Source organism: Plasmodium malariae, assembly GCF_900090045.1.
Source record: "Plasmodium malariae genome assembly, chromosome: 12".
In the NCBI taxonomy this organism is placed as follows: domain Eukaryota; phylum Apicomplexa; class Aconoidasida; order Haemosporida; family Plasmodiidae; genus Plasmodium; species Plasmodium malariae.
This window is the reverse complement of record NC_041786.1, coordinates 2,892,906-2,917,392: the sequence shown is the minus strand read 5'-3', so window position 1 is coordinate 2,917,392 and position 24,487 is coordinate 2,892,906. Positions and strand designations below refer to the sequence as shown.

At 25.4% G+C, this 24,487-nt stretch overlaps 1 protein-coding gene across 1 annotated transcript; it reads right to left on the bottom strand.

Moving 5' to 3' along the window:
* Positions 1 to 39: 39 nt before the first annotated feature.
* PmUG01_12072900 (conserved Plasmodium protein, unknown function) lies at positions 40 to 24,487 on the bottom strand (the record flags this gene model as incomplete). The annotated part of the gene is made up of 14 exons (XM_029006971.1): positions 40 to 101; positions 269 to 368; positions 503 to 625; positions 777 to 1,547; positions 1,971 to 17,623; positions 18,057 to 20,034; positions 20,342 to 22,165; positions 22,406 to 22,594; positions 22,765 to 22,833; positions 23,056 to 23,277; positions 23,487 to 23,546; positions 23,728 to 23,757; positions 23,839 to 23,929; positions 24,189 to 24,487. The coding sequence occupies 14 exons, from the start codon at positions 24,485 to 24,487 to the stop codon at positions 40 to 42; spliced, it is 21,471 nt and encodes a 7,156-aa protein (XP_028863407.1).

Sequence of the window (24,487 nt, the reverse complement as noted above, 5' to 3'; positions counted from 1 at the left end):
ATTATTATTTTACTTATTTTTATTTATTTTTTTTTTTTTTCACTGTCCTGTTAAATAGTACATCCACACAATATCATCTTCTGATTTAATTAGAAGTTTCCCTAAAAAGAGAACAAAAATGGAAAAAAAAAAAAATGGCAATTTAGCAAGTCAAGTTGAAAATAATATCCACCAAATAATACATCCTTGGGTAAGTGATAAATTTAAGAGCACACATATTTGCTTACAAGCATATATTCTTGTATATATATATTTATTCACACGTCACCTGATGTGGCACTTGTTACTTTGCACTTCACTGGTATTTGAAGTGTTTGCCGCGCTTCTACTTTTATATTTTCAAAAGGAACGGAGAAGTGTTCATCCACCTTTTTAAAAAAAGCAAGAAAAATGGTTAAATAAAAAGGTGTGTACATACATATATATGTATATATGTATGTACGTCCGTAAACTAACGTTTTAACGCATTTCAACTTCTAAACTTTTTCAAATGTATTGTTACTTTGAAGAAAAACTGCTTCAACTGGAAAAACGGATTTGTGAAAGAGATGAGAGTTGTTTTTTGCGATGAACAGAATATGGGGCCTTTAGGTTTTGGGGCTACACTTTTTCCAATTATTAAACCCTGATTAAAAAAAATTAACAATACACCCATACATACATACATACATTTATAAATATATAAAGAAGTATTAAAATATATATCAGGATTACTTTTAATAGTGCCTTTTTTTTTATTTTTTTTTTTTTGTGTGTATTTTTTCCTATCTTTTAACCTTATAAACAATTCCCTCTTTGGATACGAGCTTTAAAATAGCCTTGTTAGTTCTAATATCGGGTGGGTTATATTTGATAGTTAAATTAATTTTGTCTACTAAATTATTAAGTGTTTCATTTTTTAAAAAATAATTAGTATCAATAGATTTAACACTTATTGTTTTGTCAATACACTGGAATATATGTTTTGAGTTTTTATTATTTTCATCATAATCCTCTATAACGACATCATAATTTATTTTCTGATTACAAATATTCTTAAATGATATATCATTTATATGAATAGACCCTAAGTCAGTGTTGAAATAGAAATTCTCCTCAAAATCATTCATATATATATTGAGAATAAATTTAAAGTTATATGTACCCATTATTTTGTTAGTAAATGAAATTGTGACATTTCTATCAATTTCATTTTTAATTATACAGAAATATATGTTAATATTTTTCTTTTTCTTTTTTTCAAGTACTACAGATTTATCAAAAAATACGTAGTTATAATCAGATAGTGCATCCATTTTTATATTTTCATCCAGAGGGTTATAAATGCAAATTTGCTCCTTCAATATTTCTTTTTTATTTCCCTTAATATTTTTTATAGACAAGAATTCACATTTTGTTATTTCAAATTGTAATAAAATTTTATATACATCTTCATGTTTTTCATTTGAAAAAGTTAACATTACATGAAAGGTACCTTCTCTTAATGATAGTGATTTAAATGCTAAGTTCTTTTCTTCCTTATTACTTAAATTAAATTTATTATTTATCTGATTCAAATAAAAGGAAAAAATAGGATTAGGTATATTTTTTTTTTTTAAGAAAGTTAATTCTGCATAATTATTTTCACTAAACTACTTGTTTTGTTAATAATAAATAATAAAAAATGCTATTTTTATTTTTTTCTGAGTTAATATATTTAGCTACACTGCACTGTTGTTACTATGTGTATATAAGTACTCTGCTACTTTCACTAATATATGTCAAATCTCACTTATTTGCAATTAAAATATATAGTATCTATTTCTATAAGCGCGAGTTCATATTTTTACTGTATACGCATACACACACGCACACATACATACATATCCACGCATATATGTATGTATATATAAAAATAGTTAAGTGCACATGTATTCTCGTGTTCGTATACATGTGATTCCATGAATACTATATATCCTTTTTGCACTTACATAAAAAAAGAAGAGGTCATTATTTGTAGCATTCAAGTCGTTATCGCACCCATAGTGCGTAATGAGCAACTCTTGGTTCTCATCTATCCAATTTTGTACTCTTAAGGAAGCATCGTTTAAAGATTTAGATTTAAAATTATAAATAATTTTTTTTTCATAAGTATCATTTTTTGAATAACCTAATAAAATGTAATTCTTTACAATATCATTAGGATAATAAATAACCAACTTTGATATGTGATGAATTTTGGGACAATATTTTAAATATTTTCCACACAAAGTACTGTGATAATTATTAGTATTGTTTTTCCTTTTTTGAACATATAAAGGATTATATACTATTTCAAATGTCCCATTATCGTTTGGTTTGATTATATCTTCGTGCTTCACAATAGAGAAGAAGTTATTCTCATTATAAAAGAATTTATATTTCATTTTAAAATTTGATTCTGTTTCATTAAATATTTCGATTTGGTTGCTTATTGGTTTTCTAATATCTGTCACAAAGGTAATAATAGTTTCATTTCTTAAGGAGAATATATTAACGTTTTTTTCCTTATATTCAATATTTTCACCTTCTACCTTGCATTGACTGTTTTCGTTTTTTTCCCCACATTCTTTAATCACTTTTTTATCATCTTTCCTTATTTGGTATATTTCAGAATTGTTTGTCTGCTCTTCTGTAGTTTTCATATCAGTGGTTGTTTTTATATTACTCTTAAAAGTACATTTGTGCTTTAATATGTTATTACATGAACTAATAAAGATATTAAAAAAAATTTTACTATTAATCTTGCTAAATTTAGGAAATAATTCAATAGATGCTTCATTAATATATATATCTTTACTAATAAAATTAGTGTCTACAAAAATATATATACTTGTTAAGTTGAAGGAAAAAATAATTCCTTTTTTAGGATGAAAAAATAGAAAACTTTCATATTTTTTCGGGTAATTTATTTGAAAATGGGCATTCATATCTCCCCTATTATGTAATTGAATTTTTTTGCTTTTTATTGAATCTTTATTATTGCAATATTTAAATAATTTTTCTTTTACTTCATTAATTTCATTCATTTCATTAATTTCGTTAATATTATTAATATCATTAATATAATTTTTATTTTCCCCCTTTGAAACATCTTCCTGTGTATCTATTTTATTAAACGTTAGTAAATTTTCCTTTAGAATAACTTTATAACATACACTGTTCAATTTAATGCAGGTTAAATAATAGGCTATATTTTTCCCTTTGTAACTTATATTTAAATATAGAGGTATTTTTACATTTACATATTTTTCAGGAACAAATTTTATTTCTAATGTCTTTTTTTCTTTCTTTTTTAAAGTATGTAAGATACTATTATCAAATTTCACAAAGGACAAATAATATTTTTCTAAATATTTGTAATTTAATACATTAAAAGATATATCTTCCGAATTTTTGTTATGAAAAGTAAATTTGTTAATACTTTCCTTATCTACATGAACATCTTTAAAATTAATTTCATTCGAATTATTACACGAACATGGCAACTTGAAATTACTAGCAGATCCTGTAATATTGATGTAAACAATTTTTGTCATATCATTATTAATTATAAATGGTATCTTGTAGCCATAATTCTTTTCTTCATCTGGAAGGAATAAAATAAAAAGGCTTATTCTACTTTTCTTTTTTAAATATATCCTTTTACTTGGGTTTGTAATTTTTAAACAACGTTCATTAAGTTCATACTCAATATAGCAGTCTTCATCATTATTATTACAAATGTCAAGCTTCGTTTCAACATAATTCAAATTTTCTTCTTCTGATAGCATATCTATATCATTGTCATCCTTTTCCTTTTCCGTTTCTTTTTCCTTTTTAAAATTTACGTTTTTAATTTTTTCCTTCGTATTTTTAACCAATTTATCTTTAGCTCGTTTTTTATTCCCTTTTATTTCATTATCATCAATTACGTTTTTATCCTTTTCCTGTTCCTTATCATTTTCCATTTTACTTGGAACTTTCTCTGCATCTTCCTGTCTTTCACTTCCTTTCTTTTTACCGTTATGGGAAGATTTATCTTTTCCCCTGTTCTTCGCTTTTTCCTTCCTCTTCTCATTATCAATATTCATTTCTTTCTCTTTATCTCCATCCTTTTCCTTCTCATTATCTATACTCTTTGCCTTCTCTCTGTCTACTCCCTTTTCGTTTTCTTTGTCTACACCATTTTCCTTCTCTCTGGCTGTCCCCTTTTCTTTGTCTCTCTCTATACACTTTTCTTTTTCTTTATCTGCACCCTCTTCCTCATCGTTGTTATCCTTCTTCCTACCTTTCTCCTTCATTTTCTTTTCCTTTCTTTTGCTCTTTTTATCTCCTCTTTTAAGTTTACCCTCCGCGTTTTTTCCCTTAACTCCCTGTGCAGTGTCATCACTCTTGACCTTCTCCGTATAACTTTGCATTTTCCTTCTTTTCTCATTAATTTTATAAGTAGATATCAAGGACGAGAGAGAGCTATCAGCAGAAGAAAAACTTTCTTCATAAAGCTGCTCTGTTTCCATTTCTCTTATTTTAAGTTTTTTGTCTAAAATTGGGAATAATATAACATTACCAAAATCATAATTATAAAAGGAAAAATGAATTAAAAAGTTGGTCGCAACTGAGGTAATTTTAAAATTAATTAAATAATAATCGGCTATATTGAGTGTTAAATAATTTTCATATTTTTGATTATTTATAGGTGCATACACAATAGATATATGAAAAGGGGCGTTTTTTGAAATAGAACTACCACTACATTGTATAGATATTTCCTCATCTTTTTTTTGTAAAAAATATTTATATAATAGATCATAATCACATAAATTTTCTATTACAATATTGGAAGTTTTTTTTTTTCCAATTAATGTTTCTTTAAAATCTACTACACTATAAATATTTATCATGTCGTTGTTCTTTTTTTTAATATTATTTGTAGAGTTCTCTAAATCAAGTCTTATTTTTTCATTGTCAAAAGATTCTATGTAACAGTTTATATTAATTTTACGAACTTGCGCTTTAAAATTCATTTTTAAAGGTTCTTCTTTTTCGCTTATTTTACAGAATAAACTAAAATTATAAAACTGCTCAAGATAAGGTTTGAAATATAGTTTAATTTTTTTGCTCTTTCCCTTTCCTAAAATTTTTTTAATTTCCTTTTCAAAATCATAATTACTTGTTTTCCAAATATTTTTAAAATAATAATTAAGAAGAAAGAACTTATTCCTAAAATTATTCTCATCATTTTCATCATTATCCCCTAATTTAGGCTCAGATGACTCGCTATCAGACTCACATGAAGTATCTAAGTATTCCCATTTTTCTAGAATATTCTTATCTGCTTTTTCTCTTTTGTTACGTGTATTACACAATATGCTACTTTCTTTTTGATTCTTTGTTTCAATTTTTTTCTTATTAGAACTGAAACTGGAAGAAGATTCCCCAGTTTTCGAAGAAGAATTCATGGAACAAACAGAGGAGGCAGAGGAATAAGATGGAGAAGATAAGACAGAAGAAATAATTTCCCTAACAACATCATTAGTATTATTATTATTATTACTTCTGTCGTTATTTGAATTATAATAATAACTGATATTTATTTTCCTTTTTTTTTCTTTGTCCTTTTTTGCTATTATATTATTCCTGACATCATAAGGTGAAATATTATATTCGCTAAAATTGTTTTCGCATGATATGTCTGATGTGCAATCTGAATCTACAGGAGAAGATATACCCGTTAAATTTACTACATTTTTGTTATTACCTTTTGTATTTTTTTTATTCTCATTCTTGATCTCATTCTGATTCTCCTTATTTGATTTATTTAGGTGTCTACACATATATTTGTTCTTTCTATAGCACGATTTTACAGTTCCTTTAAATGGAACTATTTTGATTATTTCCTTTTTGTTATTAAAAGAATTATAGGAATTCTTATCAAATTCAAAATGTACATCCATTAAATCAAAATTAATTAGATAAAAAACGAAACAATAACTTTTTCCAACTACTAAATTGTTTATATGTATAGAGGAAGTATTAAAAAAGATTAGCGGTTCAATCACTATCATGTCAAATTCGATATGTTCCTGTTTTTTATTATTAACATACAAATTATAATTACCACTAAAATTAATAGAATTAAAAGTGTTAAATAAGAATTTAATTATAGAAACACTATTCTCTTGGATACATCCCTTGGGATTAACACATTCAAGGGTATTATTGCTATTATTACTGCTATTGTTTTCAAAGACATAATTATTGCAGTTTAACAAAATTTTTCTGTTTTCGTTACTCCCTATATTTATTTCATCAGCCTTCTCAAAAAAATACTCAACACTCTTATCAGAAATGTTCAATATATGTATTTTATGATTTATTTTATTCAACGAACTCCTACTTACCACTAGAATGTTTTTCTTTTTCTGAATATTTTTCTTCTCGTCCATTTTGTCAACTAGTAGTCCATTATATTTGAAATCTGTAAGTATGAATGTATCATTCTGTTCAAAATTTTCAAATATCATTTTAATTGGTATAATTATTTCATCATAAAATTTTATTTTTATATGTAGTACAGCGTCAAATCTTTTCTTATACAAATGGTGAAAGCAATATACATTTATATGTTTCTTGCACCTTCCATTAATAGTAAAATATTTTTTAATAGCTTTGCACTGATCATTTTTTCCTCTATGGATGATCTCGTTCATTTTTCTTGTCTCGTTATAACCACTGTCTAGTTTGTTATTATGATCATTATCTCTATCGTAATTTTCACTGCAGCCAGACAGGTTCAAATCGTACTTAGTCAAGTAGAATTCGTCAATTGATTTACCTTCGTTCAATTTTTCCTCCTCGCCTTTATTATGAGGATTATCTGTTAATTCATTATTTTTATTATTTTGCTTCACTATATCATTTACATCTAATTCATTTTTTACCTTTTCCACTTTTTTATTAACAGGCGGCAAACAATCAATGTGATTTTGTTCACTCATTGTAGTTTCTTTTAATAAGGAATTCTCATCGAACTTTTTCAACAATGAAATTATATTTTTTTCCTTAAAAGGATAAAATGAATAAACAGATGTTATATCATCTGAGTCACCTACAGGTACAATACACAATTCAGCAAATAATTTTACATTTGACAGATTTTCTAACAATACATCGTTTTGGGAATAGTTAAAGAAAGGGATATTTTTAAAAATAATTTTTTTTTTGGTATAAGCAACTTTTATTTCTTCCGATGATAAACTTACATATATAGAATCGTCAAACACACCATCCTCACTTTTTATTTTTGTAATTTTTTTATTAAAAGGATATAAAGAAAATTTACAAGGTATTTGTTTTTTCATTAAATTGATAGGTTCCTTTACATCAATTTGAAGATAGAACAAAGAAGAACTATTAGGCGAAATTGAACCATTTAAAGGCTTAATATCAATGATATTTTTTATTTTTTTATCTAATTCTATATTAAAATATAAAGGATAGTTGTTTTCATTCGTATAGTAAACCTTAAATAAATGATTATAATTTATTGGTACTAAATCAAAATTTATGTGATTTTTAAAAATACTTGCGTCCTTATTTCTATATGCAATTTTTATATCGTTTTTCAAAATTTCAAAGTTCCAATAATTCTTTGATTCTATTATATTTCCTAAAAATTTTAAATTATAAAATTCGTAATTATTATTCAAAATTTTCACACATATACACCCTAACACATCTTTTGCACCACTATACTGAAGAAGAGCAGATCCGGAATTTTTTTTTAAATATTCATGAAAATTACCCTCATTCTTTTTGTTGCTCCTGTCTTTTTTTTTAATATTTTTGTTTTTTTTCTTCTCCCCTTTGATGTTGTTTATTTCTTCAAAATATGATTCGTCTAATTCATCAGCAATATTTCCTTTGCTCATCTCTTCAGTAATTTTTTCCATAGAACTGTCATTTAGAGTGTACCTACTCCTTATTTCATTCTGTAATTTTTTTTTGTCTATTTTTACTTTAAAATTTGCCACATCACCTTCTTTTAAAATGTAGTTTCTATTTCCAATATAATATAAATAGCCCAAATTAAACATATGCTTTTTTTTCCCCCCCTTAGACCTATATATTACATCTTTAATATTTTTGTAATCAAAATAAGTAATACTATTACTTTTTCTTAACAGAATTTTGTCTGTGCCATTATTAAAAACAGAATTATTATTTGAAACAAGGTAAATGTCTTTTTTTTCTAGTACGCAGGTTCCATAATTAGCAGTACGATTGATGTTAATACTATCATGCTTTTCCACATAATTCTCTCTAGTTTGCTCATGTAGAATCGTGTTAATTCTATTGCTTTCATTTTCTTCATTTTGACTAATCATATTTTTATTACTCCTTAAATTTTCACCATACACATAATTGAGTTTTGTACTTATTTTAGGATTCTCGTCTCTGTCGTTAGGAGTAGTAATATAGACACTGTTTTTCTTCTTGTTTTTATCCTTTACCTCCACATGTCTACCTATTTCTCCATTTGAATCTTTGCATATTTTTAACTCCCTATTATTTAGTTGTTTATTTGCTTGTTCATCATAACTATCGTTGAGTTCGAAAATAGCATTGAGCTTTTCAAAGAAAACATTAACAAAAACTGGGTACTTAAAACAGTTTTTAAATTTTATTTTAAATGATATTATACTGTTTAAATGGATATTCCCTAGATCAAAAATTTTATCTTCTCGATGTTGTGTTAATAAACAGTGTGGTATAATCAAATTAATAGAGGGTAAAAAAAATTCTACACTTATGTAGAAAGAGAAGCATAAAGTATTCTGTGGTTTTACAAGATAGACGTTTAAGAGAAATTTTTTACTTACTATTTGATGAGAATAAAAACATATGTCTACATAATTGTGTTGGTAGCGTTTTACAATCATGGTAACAGTATTACTGCTACAACTATTATTAGTGCCCATACTGTCTTCTTTAAAATTCCATTTGGATTTAACTTCATTGTAATTTTCAGTTCTCATATGAAATTTAAAAGTTGATTTATCCTGAGTAGAAGAAATGGCTCTTCTTTTTTGATTTTCTTTTTCCATTTCTTTATCCCTTTTACTTTCCTTTCCTTTCTTATTATCATAATTTAAAAAGTCTATTTCTCTTATTTCTACCTTCACATTTGCGTTTACATCGGACGTATTTGAAATTTTTATTCTTTCATTAATGTATTCATTAACATAAGCATATTTATAATATAACGTATTATCATCTACATTGTAGTAACTGTTTTTACTTAAAAAATAATTTAAAAAGTTGCAATACATATCTGTTTTTTTTAATATGAATACTTCTTCAAATATATTTTTTACATCACAACAAATTCGTGGTTTAACAGAATACGCAAATATTTTAACTACTTCGTTGTACTTATTATCAATCATTTCTTTTTTTCCTCTTACATTTTTTTTCTTACTATTTATGCTGATATCTGACATAAGATTATCTATCTCTATAATATATATATATTTGTAATAATTTTCTTCAGAAGAATTAAAGAGAACAGTGATTGTTTGTTCTGCCTTTGATTTTATTAAGCCTTTCATAGGCGAAATAACAAAAGGATTTACCATTTCATTTTCTTTGTTTCCCTCTTTATTTTCCATAATATTACTGTATTTAATTATTTTATGAGTATCTTTATTTTTTATTTTACCTTTTAATAATTTAATGGTATACTTAAAATCAAAATATCCATCATTAATTATTTTAAAAAATCTGGTTTCTTCTTTTTTCACCTCAACAGAATCGTAATTAAGAATAGGCGGCACAATTTTAAGGTAATTATAATCAAAGTAAATAGAAAGTAAATACTTGTAAGATTGAATGTAGTTGTTATCTACATCATAGATATGTATAAAGAGTGGTATATTTTGAAACCTTGTTTTTTTACATGACCGTAATTTTAGTTTAATATTTTTCATTTCATTTGAATTTATGGTATCGCTAACTTTATCAATACTTATAAAATTTAAAAAAGACTCATCATTTAATTCTACAAAAAAGGATATTTTAACCTTTCCTGTGTTTTTTATTTTAAATAAACAACTTTTCGTTTTATTTACTTGCACATGTTTGAAGTTAATATCTTTTTCTATAACATCACTTAAGGTATTATTTGAATGTGTAAGTTTACTACTTTTTAGTGAAATAATACTTTTAGAAATATTGTCATTTTTCAGTTTTTCCTTTTCACCACTAATTTTATCATAGTCTACTAAGGAAACGAATTTTTCGTCTTCATTTTCATCTAACATATCAACGTCTACCTGAATGAACGATTTACAAATTTCCGCTTCAACAGTTATAGGAGTGAAATAAATAATTTTCTTCTCATTATCATTTTTAGGTAATTTATTTTCAACATAATTAATTTTGATATTTTTTTTAATTATATTAACATTATTTGTATTCACAGTAATTGTGATTATTTTTTTTTCATTTTTTAATAAGCTTCCTCTCACTGGATTTATATGCAACAACAAATTATCCTTCAAATCGTTAGAATCAATAAACCATATAATATCACAGTAATTATTGTTTTTAATTTCCACTGTTTTTCTCTGAATAGAATATAAAAGAACTTTATGAAAATTTAAGTAATTCTGATCAATTTTTAGGGAGCATTTTATTCCTTCTCCCTTTAAACATAAAGAAAATATGTCATATATATTATTACCAATTTTTTTATTTGATATATCTATGTTGTTATAGAACAAATTATCATATGGAAGTATTGAACTGTTTTCGTTAATTGTAGTACTAATTATATCTGTTTTCTTGTTATTTTTACAAATGGAGTCTTTTTTACTATTTCCATCGTTAATTTCATTTTTTATGGAATATATAGACAATAATAATTTTTCAAAAAAAGAATTAGTATTCCTAGGTAAAAATAAAATTATAATTTTCTTACATTTCTTTGATAAGACAAAAAATTTGCTAGGATATACATAAAAATCATTATGTATTAGAAAGTTTTGATCACTACTGCTCCTATCATTAGTCGTAAGATTATTACAACTATTATAAGACATATTTTCAAAAGAAAGTTCAACAAAACAGTCAAAATAGGAGGAATTATATAAGTTCAAAACCTGAATATGTTTATACAAATGTTTATATATATCAATATTTAATGGGGCATCCTTTTTTAGCACATCCATGTACTTTGTTGTACTTTTCCCCTTTTCACTATAATTCAAGACATTTATAGTAGCCGAGTTTTCTGCCTTTAATTTATCCACCTTAAATTTTGTTATGTTAATTTTTTTCACCTTAAATTTATCCACTTTAAATTTATCTGCTATAAATTTAGTTGCCTTACGTTTAGAGGAATTTATACCCTCAAAATTTATTAAGTAATCTAACAGATATTTTTCGCAGTGTTCTGTCAGTTCTGATTGTATAATATTTTTAAACATAGGCAAAGTTCTTCCAATTAAAACTTTATCAAAGTTGTACAATTTTTTGATTAGTATAAAACAATTAGTTTTATTATTACTTATAGACACGCTGTTTGTAAATATGAAGTAGGGATTAGAATATATTTTAGGCTTGTCAATTACAATATGTACATTTAAAAAATGATAATTACCAAGCATATCTATTAAGCATATATATTTTCTTAAGTTTATTATTTTACATGTATTAATTTTTATATACAATTCTATGTAGTTATTTTTCTCTAGCATTACATGAGTTAAATTTTTATACCTGATTTCATCCTTTTTATCATACGATGTGTCAATTTGTAAAAATTCAATTATATTCTGATCATTATTTTTTTGTACATTGCCAATTAATTCATTTTTATTATACGAATTACAAACATTATAAAACATGTAATCGTATTCATCCTTTATTTCATATTTCTTTTTTTCTAATTCTTCAAAGTATACTTCTTCTTCTACCTCCTTTTCATTAATATTATATTTTTGAATTTTTGTTGTATATTCATTCGTTATACTTTTTTTTTTATAGCTTTCTTTTCTTTCTGAATTCTTATTTTCATATTTTTCTTTTTTATTTTTCACTTCTTTTGTATCTTGAAATACTTCATCCGTTTTCTTCTTTTCATTGTCTTTTACTTCATCAGTGTTATCTTTCTTCCTTTTTTCCTCCTTTTCTCTAGCTCCTTTTTGCCTTTTATTTTTTTTTCCTTCCTCCATTTGTACTTTCGTTTCATTTTGTTTATGGTTTATTGTTTCCTTTTCTTTATTTATTTTTTCATCCCTTTCTATTTTTCCTTTGTTATCCTTTTTCTCGACCTCGTTCCTTCTCTTTTCCCTTTTCTCCTTTTCTGCCTTTTCTGCTTTCTCTGCCTTCTCTTTCTCCTTATTTTCTTCCTTTTCCTTCCCCTTCTTTTCTGTTCTTTTCTTCTTTTTTCCCTCTTCCTCTTTCTTTACCCTTTCGTCTTTGCAACCCTTTTCACTTTCCTTTATTTCTTCTTTTCCTCTTTCTTTCTTCATCTCCTTATCTTTTTCATGTTCGATATTTTTCTCGTTCCCTTTCTCCTTCTTACTTTTCTCCCTACTTTTGTGCTTTTCTCCTTCTTTCTCATAATCACTTTTATTTACATTATCTTTGTCTTTTTTGTCTTTCTCTTTTTTTCTTTTTTCCATTTCATCCTTTTCTATTTCGTCCTTCTGCCCTTCGTCTTTTTCTGTTTCGCCCTTTTCTCTTTCGTCCTTCTGCCCTTCGTCTTTTTCTGTTTCATCCTTTTCTATTTCGTCCTTCTGCCCTTCGTCTTTTTCTGTTTCGCCCTTCTGCCCTTCGTCTTTTTCTGTTTCACCCTTTTCTCTTTCGTCCTTCATTCCTTTCTCTTTTTCTACTTCGTCCTTCTCTTTTATGTTTTTCCCTTTTTCTCTTTTTGCTTTCTCCTCTTTTTCCCTATCTTTCTTCTTTCCACTTTTTTTTTTTTTTTTACCTTTACCAGTCGTCATGTCATTTTTTATATCTGCATTTTCTGTTACTTTCTGTTCATGGTGTATGCCACCTTCTATTGTGGGGTTTTCACACAATTCCATTTGTCTATTTCTGTTCTCGTTCTCTCTATATTCTTCACCCTTCTCTCCTCCTTTTTTCACACCTTGCTCTATTTCTTCCATCTCATCGTTAATGTAAAAATTGTTTTTCCACTTTTCTAAATTTTTTTTCGTTTGAATAAAACTTCTCAAGTTGAAAGTGTCATAAATTTTTGATTCCGGAATATCAAAAAAATATGCACATGTCTTTATATTCCTATATTTTTCTTGTATAAAATTGGAAATAATATTAAGGATGTCCCATTTTCTAAAACATACTTCCTCATTTATAAAAAAATATAGAAAGTTTACATGCACAAAACTTTGTTTTAAGTACTTCTTCAGTTCATCATTTTTATACATAACAGTTTTTACATCTCCCCCTTTTTTATTAACATCCAAGTGGCTAACTGTAATATTTCTGCTTAATGTCATAGGTACATTGTAATCCTTTTCGTCTAGCATTTTTTCACGTAATTTTTCCCTTTTATTGGTTACTTCCGCATATGTTTTTTTAATATCATGTGAGCTAAGTATATTATATATTTTTTCATTGGACACTATTTTTATATTATCTCCCCCCTCTATGATACAATTATCATTTTGTTTTTTTTCTGTACATGTCATCATATTATCAATTTCTTTTCCATCTACATTTGCTATATCTATATCATGTTCATATATTTTCTCGATATATTTATCACTAAGCTCAATACGTATACTTTTGAGGAAGGTATTGTTTTTTTTTTCTTCCTTTTCTCCCTCTTCCCTTCCACTTTCTAATATATTATATTCATGCTCCCTCTCATTTTGTATAGTATCTATTGTAACATCACTAGACTCAAAAGGACTAAAAAGTTTGGAAGAATAATTATTTCCTTTTATTAAATATTGTTTCAATAAAACGTGTAATATTATTTTTAACTCTTTGTAAAATCCTACAAAATCCACATAATTATTAGTTTTCAAATAATTATTTATTTTGTTCACCTTTTTATTATATTTAATAATTTTAATGTCAATTTTTTCATTTCTTTTGACACAAAACATGTTTAATTCGCTAATTACTTGCTTATTCAAATTATTTTTTTTTTTGTTAATTATAATTTTTTCATATAACTTTTCTACAGAGTTATAAGTATGGCATTCCCTATCATCTAAATATTCTCTAACATTTATGTTATTCTCATCAAATATTTCATTATCTTTGCCACATTCTAATTTTTCAGCATTTTTAAAAAATCCCCTAGATATATCTGTCTCAGTTAGGACTACTGATGATTCATTCTCTTCTAATTTTTCGTTATGAACTATATTTTCAGTCTGCCCTTTTAATTCTTTCTTTCCTTTTATTACGTCCATGTCTTTTTTCTTCTTTTCATTATTATGAACATAATATAAATTTGTTGGAGATTCATTAGTATTTACATTTATATTTAATGATTCTATTGTTTTTTCAATTTTCTCTTTTTCTTTCAATTTACGTTCAATCTTTTCTTGATATTTTCTTATTAGGTTTTCATAAAAATATTTAATCCTTTGCGCATCAATTAAGTCATTTGCCTTTCCGTCATTTGCTCCATTCTTTTTTTTATCATTTGTTTCCTTTCCCTTCTTGTGGTTTGTCTCTTTCCACTTTTTACCGTTTTGTTCTTCTTCTGTTTCATGTTCCGCGCTTGTTTTTAGGCATTCATTTTCTTTTTTTCTATCTGAAAAATTAGACGTATTGAAAAATTCTTCATAACTCTCTATTGGATTCAAATATATTATATTAATATTCTCATCTAATTTTATTTTCAGAAATGTTCTAAAAAATTGTTCAGAATTTATATAATCATTTTTTTTAAAAAAAAAGACAACACCATTAATATATAACGGGGAAAGTAGTATTTTCTTTAGAATCTTTTCAAATAAGCTGGTGAAATTATTTTTTTTTTTTATAGTATTCTCGCTTTTGTTCTTTTTTTTTTCTGTCATAGATAATTTTAAAAATGATCTAACATCATTCATAAATGCTTCATCATTTAAAAGTGCAAAATGAAAAAAGTAGTTTATGTACTCAAATTTATATTTTAAATTATACTTGTTAAAAAAAATTTTTTCATCATATGTGCTGCTAGTTTGTTGATTTTGTCTTTTACCATTTATATAATTATTTTCCTTTTTATTTATATACGTTATTTGTTTATTATCTATTTTTGGTTTTATCTTACTTATATTTAATTTTCTTTTAAATTGATTTTTATAAATATATATCAATTTCTCATTTTTTCCCTTATCACCTATATTGTCCTTTTGGGGCTGTATTGCTTTATTTTCATTATTTGTGCGTTCTTCGTCTGTATCTTCATTTTTAAAAATTTCATTTGGAGCTTTATTCTTTTTTTTTTTATCATTCACATGATCGTGTAATTCATCCTCTTCCTCGTTCTCTTCCTCAATCACTTCCTCCTTCGCTTCCTTCTTCTCATTATCATTCCCTTCCTCACACCCTTCCTTCTTTTTTTCTCTCATATTTAACATTTCACTAATATAGTAATCTAAGTTGTTTTCATAGCTATATGTACAATTTTTCGTGTGTTCAACATTCCCCAATATATCATCCATATTTCTATTAGATATCCTAATTTTTTTATAAGAATATTTATTTCTATTAATATTTTTTTCGTGCATTATATAATGAACAAAACTGTTCTTTACATTAAACGGATAATTACTATCCTTCTCATTAATTTCATTGCACCAATGAATTATTTTACTGATTGTTAAAAGGCTGTTGTCATCGTATTGAAACCCCTTATTAGTTTCTCGTTTTTTTGAAAAATGCAAAGCACCGTTGTTAAGTAAATAGCTCCCAATTTTTTTATGATTGATATATTTAGGACATAACACCAAGTAATTTTCTTTTACTTTATTTTTTGTCTTTATTATTTTTAAATATTCTTCAAAATAATTGTACTTATTTTCGTTTCTCCTAATTAGCTCCTCTAATATCTTAATTTTATTTTCTAAAATTATTATACTTTTTTGTTGATATTCTGATTCTATAGCTGATTCATTTGAGTCGTGTTTTTCTAAAGGTTTAAAATCTGTTAAAAGTTCAATATGTTTCTTCTTTTTTGTTAATTCATCTCTTTGATATTTCTGTACTTTTTCATCTTTCTCTTTGTCCTTATCACCTTCCTTTTTGTCCCAATCACCTTTAATTTTCCATTTATTGCCTTTATTTTTGTCTTTTTCTTCTTCAGTCTTATCCCATTCTCCTAAATCATTTTTCTTCCTTCTTTTATCTTTGTCCTTTTCCCCTTTGTTGCTGTCCTTATTTGCATTTATGCATTCACGAAATTCGCTTTTTTTCAAGTCTTTTTTGATGCCATAATCTATCGTATAGCTCTCTTCTTTATTCTCTTTCGTTACTTGAACTTGTGGTTTTTTATCCTGATTGTTCTGATCGCATATTTTATGAATAGTAACATTATCATTTATAAAGTCTCCAATTTTACCATTATTTCGTATATCTTCAATTTTTTTTTTATACAAGTCTATTAAGTAATATACCAAGTTGCTATAAAATAAATCCTTTTCATGATTTTTTTCAATGTATAATTGTTTATGAATCATCAGAAGATCATATATAAAGCTTTCTAAGTACTTATAATAATTATCTACTTTATATATGTACAAATATTTGGAATAATCACTTAAATTAATTATTTTCAATGTTTTGTATACCTCTCCACTATTAAATAAAAGTGGCTCAACTATTATATCACATGGATCGACCTGCACTCGGTCTCTTACACTATTTAAGTAAACTTCTATAGTTTTTGTAAAATTAGAATGGTAAATAAAAATTTCAATATCTATTTTTGCATTTTTATATTCATTTGATGGTTCAAAAAATATTCTAATATCTAAATAAAAATTCTTTTTAATTATCCCTTTAGTAGGATATACGAATATTTGAGGTTTTTTTTTTAAATGATAATATTCTAATTTTTTATTATAAAATATGATATTTTTTATTTTGAATTTAATATTAACATCTTTTGCATTTATTAATCTATTTATTTTACACAGACAATTCTTTATTTCCGTTTTTTCAAAATACATTTGTCTGTAATATAGTAGTATGTCAGGTATGATATAATTAAATTTAATATTAATAGTGTAATAATTATTATCATGTAGACATAAAAATGCTTTCTCAAAAAATACATTTTCATTTGTAGAATTCTTTTGTATTACAATTTTAAAATTAATGGAATCATTTCTATTTATTTCATTTTGCTCATAAGTTAATCTTATATCCTTAGTTTCAAGGTTTTTCAAATTATAACTTACTATTATTTTATCATGGCTTACATTTATTACGTTAATAACACTCTCTTTCTTTTCGTTAATTATCAAATTTCCTATATTTAAGGAAAATGCCTTCAATTCTATGTTGCTTTCTAAAATTACCCTCTTCAGATATTTTAAAATGAGCTCATTGCTTATATAGTAGAAACATGATACCTTTTCAAAATTTACTAGTAAAATTTAGAAAAAAAAAGTGATCATTGTAAAATAGGAAAAAATGCTCATATGAACATGTGAAAATATATATGTATACATATACATATACACATATATATATATATACACATACATATTTATGCATGCGTTTACCTTTGGTATAAGTATTTATATACATGTAGAATATTACGCTTAAATAATAAAGGAAATCACCAGAGATAACGCGATAAAACTGGCACCCATACATGCGTACTTGCATATATACATACATACATGCGTACTTGCATATATACATACATACATATATACATACTTACATACACACATACTAACACACATATATATATACACCTATACACATATGCACATATGCACATATGCACACTTGAGCATCACGAGTGCGAGTCTGCCACTTTTAAAAGTAAACATACAAATAAATGTTATTACCTAATTTTTTCAGCCTTGAAAAACTACTCAAAATGTAGTTGTCGTCTTTTTGGTTCAGAATAAAGGATCTCAGCAAATCGATAAAGCGTGTACTATTATTTTTTGGACAATAATTTTTTAGGATGCTTATCATATTGTATGTTTGTTTTGGGTTACTAGATGAATCTATTTCACTTGCATTAGTATTAGAAAAGGTACCATTTTCATCTAATAATATGTTTTCTTTGGGTATTTTATCAAGCCCAAAGTCTACTTCTGATAAATTGTTGTTATTTTTACACGAAAGGTTGAAATATTCATCTAATATATCTTCAATATATGCTTTAAGTGATAAAAAAATATTCGTATACATTTTTTTTAACTTTTTAATTAATATTTCCCTCTGGTTTTCATAGTATATATTTTCGTCAGTAAATAATAAACTATTGTTTATTAAATTTTCTATATGTTTAAATTTGTCACTTCGAGTATCACTGATAATAGACTGTACTCGCTGTTCACCATCTTCTGATGAATAATGTACACCATCCATTATTTCACTTTTGCCTGTATGCACAATATTATCAGTATCATCATCTATGTTTAAATGCAATATATTACAGTAGCTATTCGAATATAATTTTATTTCAATTTCTTCAAAGTTACAAATCTTTATTAAAACCTTCCCATTTAAGTTTAATGGGATTCCAGGTATAAAATAAAAAATAATGTCTTTACTATTGTTTGGTTCAATAAAAAAATTATTTATATTTGTATATAGTAAAGAGGGTAATTTTATATTATATAAAATTTCAATAAATAATTTGATTTTCCCTGTATTATGTATTGTTAAGAAGTCTTCCCCGATAGACTTATAATGAATATTATAGTTTAATTCTTTTTTATTTATTTTGTATTTAATATCAGAATACCCAGCAATTAATTTCAAAGTGTACATAGGACCGTTTTTAATGTGACATAATATATTAATGTTGTAATAATTTTCATTAATACTATTGTATGTAATTGTTATAATTTTCTTTTCTTGTGGTAATAGATAACCTCTATTTGGATGTATATTAAAAACTTCACTAAAATTTTTATAAATATTATTTTCTTCAAAGAACCACTTAAAGTACACTTTAAAATTGCACACATTTTTTATTTCTACTGTTTCTTGTGCGTATAGATTTTTTAAAATATACTGGAAATCTATAAAAGTTTTGTTCATAACAATATTAGGATAAACAGTCTCACCACTTATTTCATATTTTTGTCTTTTACTATTCTCAAAAAAGTTAACAATTAAATTCTCGTGATATTTATTATTCATTTTATTATTCAAAAAATCGATATCAAAAAATAAAGCAATTTTTTTTTTTTCCTTACTTCTTAGTTCAATCACATCAGACTCAACAAAAAATGGTTTTTTCGTGGATAATATAAACTTTATGTTTGCATTTTTTAAATTCTTTATTTCAATCTCTTGCATTAATTTGTTTATATCCTTCATATGTTTAATCTTTTCTTCTATTCCATCATTCTCTTTATCTTTCTCTGCTCCTTCATTGATTCCCTTTTCAACTTGCTCATGAAAATTGAACACAAACTTTGCAATATCGCATATTTCCACTTCTGGATAAACAAAGGATGCTGCTATATTTATTTTCTTAAAATTATTAGATACCTTTTTCTTGTTTATGGTATTTTCATATATATAAAGAATGTCTTCACATTTTTCTTCTTTACTATTAAAAGCGCTCAAAATACAAACTGTTTCACCCTCCCCTTTTATGCACAAATTTTTTGGGGTAACATTAAATATTTCAGCATGTTCGTTTTTTTTCTTTTTTTTTTTTTCAGACTCAAAAAGGAAATATATGTTTCTTTCATTTGTTCCCTTATTGAAAATAATAAGCTCGTGGAAATATTTTTTGTTTGTGTGAATAACATCGAAGTCTATGCAACTTTCGGTTATTAATATTGGAGATCCTATTCCCTTTGAGGAAAAAGATACAGGAAAAATAAAAGAAAAAAGATGAAAAAAAAAAAAAAAAAAAATGAGTACATAATGAATGTGTACGTGAAGAATGACTACGTAATGATGAGCAAGTGATGAACGAGTACCTAGTTAATGAGTGAGTAAAAAATGCGTATGTTACATACGCGTGTGTATAGGATCACTTAAGAATAAATTAAAAAAAAGAAAAGAAAAAAATATTGCAAGCACAAAGTGTAAATAAGGAATAAAAGACATTCAACACAGGATAAACAAAAGAACATGTTCATCGTAAACATATAATTACTTGAGCCTTGATAGGAATAATAATATCTTCTTTACGGTGAACGTTCACCCTCAACAAATCATTATATAATGTAGTTTCTAAGCATCTTCCATATATATGAACAAAAACTGAATCATATGGCTCAATATAAAAGTTATTAGCCGAATAGTTGAAAATCGGTAATTCGTTTGAGAGACTAATAAAGGCGTTAATGGGACTTTCATTTTTGATTTCAATAATTTTTTCTTTTACATCTAAGCAATTGCATTTTTCAAAATCAATAATACTGGGAATAATTTTTATAGTAGGACATGTACAACAACCTTTTATATTTAAAAATAATAGATCCTCATAACCTGATATTTTTATTTTAACAACTATCAGTATGTAACCTATTATTTTGCTTTTTATACAAATATCTAGAAATGTAAAATTTTTTCTTTTTATAATTCCTTTTGAATCCGAAACTTCTAAATCACAGATATCATATATTTCTTCATCTAAAATTAATTCATACTTTACATCGGTATCTTCAGAATTATTCATGATTTTAACTTGTTCTGTGTATTTTTTGTCTATGATCATTGGATCTATATTCAAAAAAACTGGGTAACATTCAACCTCAGGTTTGCAGCATATAGCATAAAATGGTATAATCTTTTTATATGTTTTAATTTCATTTAAAAAAAATTCAATATTACAAAGATAGGTTCCTATATTTTTGGGACAAAACATTATCGTAATTTTTTCTTTTCCAAACTTTTCTAACTTATTACAGTTGTTCAAAATTTTTATTTGATCTTTCAATTCATCAGATATTTTAAAAGAATAATTTACAATTAAGTCTGAATTGTTAGTTATATGGAACGAATTTTCGTATTCAAAACTATGAGATACTTGGTTAAAGTTTATTTGTTCTACATCGAAAACAATATCTGGATATAGGCAGTTACTTATTATATATAATTTATTTATAACTTTTGTACATTTCTGATGAATTACAAATACTTTTTCAGAATATCCATTTATTTTTGCCACATAAATTATTTTAAATATATATTTTGAATTTTTAAGTATTATAAATTTACTACTTTCCATGTGTAATTCATTGTATTTATCCTCTATTTTTTCTACTTTGACTGGAATATCGTATTGACTGTTATTTATTAGCTCAAAAGATAATGTCTTGAAAGTGTTTATAAGAATATTATCAATTTTTTGTAACCTATTTGATATAATAATTTCAGGTGCAATACTCTTTAAGTATATAACAATTTTTTCTTCTTTCTTGTATCCTTTTATAAATAAAAATAGTACTATTTTAAAAAACGATGCAAAGGAAGGACATATAGAAACAGTTATAGTTTCATCAGTGTCACTGTACAACTTTTTGTATTTTGGGTAAACGTCCATAATTTTTTTTTTTGTATATTTATTATAAGAAGAATTATCAGAATACTGAAAATTATGTATATCATCTTTTGACTCATACAACTCATTAACATATTCTTGCTCGTATTCTATTTCTTCACTTCTATCCTTATCATTATATTTATCATTATATATATCAATATCTTTATCATAATTATTATATTTATCTTTATCTTTTTCCCCTAAATCAATATTAAGGATCTCATTATCGGTTAATTTGTCTTCATCCCGTTTTTCGCTTGGACTGGTGCTACTGGTATAAGTGTCTTCACATTCATAATCCGCACTATTTTTATACAGTTCATTTTCTATTATATTTCTGTCCAACAATTCATTGTCCGAAATAAATATCTTTTCGATAATTTTATGATCTTCCTCGAAGTTTACATCTATTATATCGGATGAAGAGTTGTCCTAAAAATATAAAGTAATATAAGTTCATTGATTGGGCAAAGTTGTAAAATAAACGAACACAAAACTACAACTGTTTTATATCTCTTTAATTCCCTTATTAGTATGAATCTGTATACGCGTGCATATAAATTTCTTCATATATGCGTATAACTATATACATGTGTATGTATGGTGTCTGCAGTGTGCAAGTTTGCTAACTATTTCATTTTCTTATTTTCTAATTTTCTTATTTTGTCGTACATATTTACATTCATAGACGCGATATTTTACTAAATTGTATGTTAGCAAAAAAAAGGACAAGTTTTTAATGAATATGCTAATTTCTTTGGACGTATTAATGTAAATATCATCAGCTGTAATTTCCTTATCTTTTATATACACATCCGCTACAATTCCTTTCCCTTGTATTTTTGTATAAGTGCTTATGCCCTAATAAATTACAACGTTTGATTTTATATGCGTACATATATGTTTATATGTATACATATTAGCATATATATATATATATATATATATATATATATATATATATATATATATATATATTCAACTTTTTGCATATCTGTACAATAAGTCATATTTCTGTTTTGGGGGATTACATTTTCGTAATTTATTATCATGTAATCTTCATAGGTTTTGTTTTCTACCGGGATGAACATAATCTTAATCTACAGATTAAAGAAGGCAAACAAATAAATATATATATATATATGTGTACATGCACATGTTGAACGTACTACTGCATGTACCTGTGCAAGTATGCATGCGCAAAACTATTTTGCAAAGTACAACACACAATTTTACGCTAAAATAAAAAAAAAGAAAATTCCTTTCTATAACTATGTTGTTTTTGTTTTTTGTTTTTTATATGTTTTCTTAAATATTCTGACTTGTGTTATTTCCCCTTCCTTAAGCATATCCATATAGGAATTAACATAAAAAGGAGGATTTAATGTAAGTTGAAATTTATTTTCATATTTTCCTATATTTTTTATTGTGATATTTTTTTCACTCTTCATATATATAGGTGTTTCACCTATTATTATTTCATCTTGTACATCCAAAATTATTTCATCATTTATGCACCGTATAGGCAAAGTAAAAGATTTATTCTGTTAACAAAACAAAATAAATGTTTTATAAATTTAAAATATATCTTTGCGTAATTGTGCAAGACAAAGAAAGGCAACAGAGTCATTTTTAAAGTTATATATATTGGCATAAAATGGACTTTACACACCATCACATGTATATGCAAATAGTTGTATATATGTTAGTGTATATATTAGTATATATACTTATTTTCTTATTCGTCACATACTTCTGAGTATATCTGAAGGTCATATTCGTAATTCTCGTAGGATTTAGGATAAAACTCTACCTGAGATAAGGAGAAAGAATTGTGCTCATTTTTAAGGAATATTTTTTTAAGAATTTATTTATTAGATCATATTTATATTGAAAAGTTCAATCTTTTTTCTTTTTTTTTTTTCATTAATAGTATTTATTATTTCCTCTTATATTCATAAAACTATATAAATAATATTATTGAATATTCTAACCTTAAAGCTAAATATCATACCCGGTGCGATCTGAAAAATTTAAGAAATAATCAGAATAAAAATGTAAAATATATGTGCTTATGGGTTCATTTAAATTATTTAAATACTTACCTTTTTTTTTTTGTCTGATATGTACGATATTTTGAAGATATCATTTTCTTCTAATTCAAGCTTAAAATATCTCGCATTTTTATCAATATTTCTGCGTAAGTTCAGTTTTTAACAAATAATATATTTATGTACTGTTATCATAAAAAAAGGACATGTATTTTTTATGTAATTTGTGTCATATATATATATGCATTGATAGGGATACGCACGGTTTAACATATACACGGTAGATGCATGCACGAGTTGACGTACTCACGGTAGATGCATGCAGGGAGTGACGTATGTACATGTACAAGCATTAACATTTCACATTTTTATCACAATTGTTAGAGAAAAAGAGAAAAAATTACTTTAGAGATACTATCCTTTCGTATTTTTTGAAAGGATCATAAGTTGTAAAAGTGACGATATTTGGAATCACCTGAAAATAGGTGCATGCAATATTCTCCTTTAGAATATTCTTTTTTATTATATCATCATATTTTTTTGAAACAAATTCTTTTAATATTTTTTCTCTATTTTGAACAAATTCCGTTGGTTTGAGGAAAAATGCATTTTCCTCTTCTTCATTAAATTTGAAATATTCTTCATTGTTATCATACATTTCCTGTTTATTTCTATTCATTGCATTGCTTTTTAACTCTTCCAT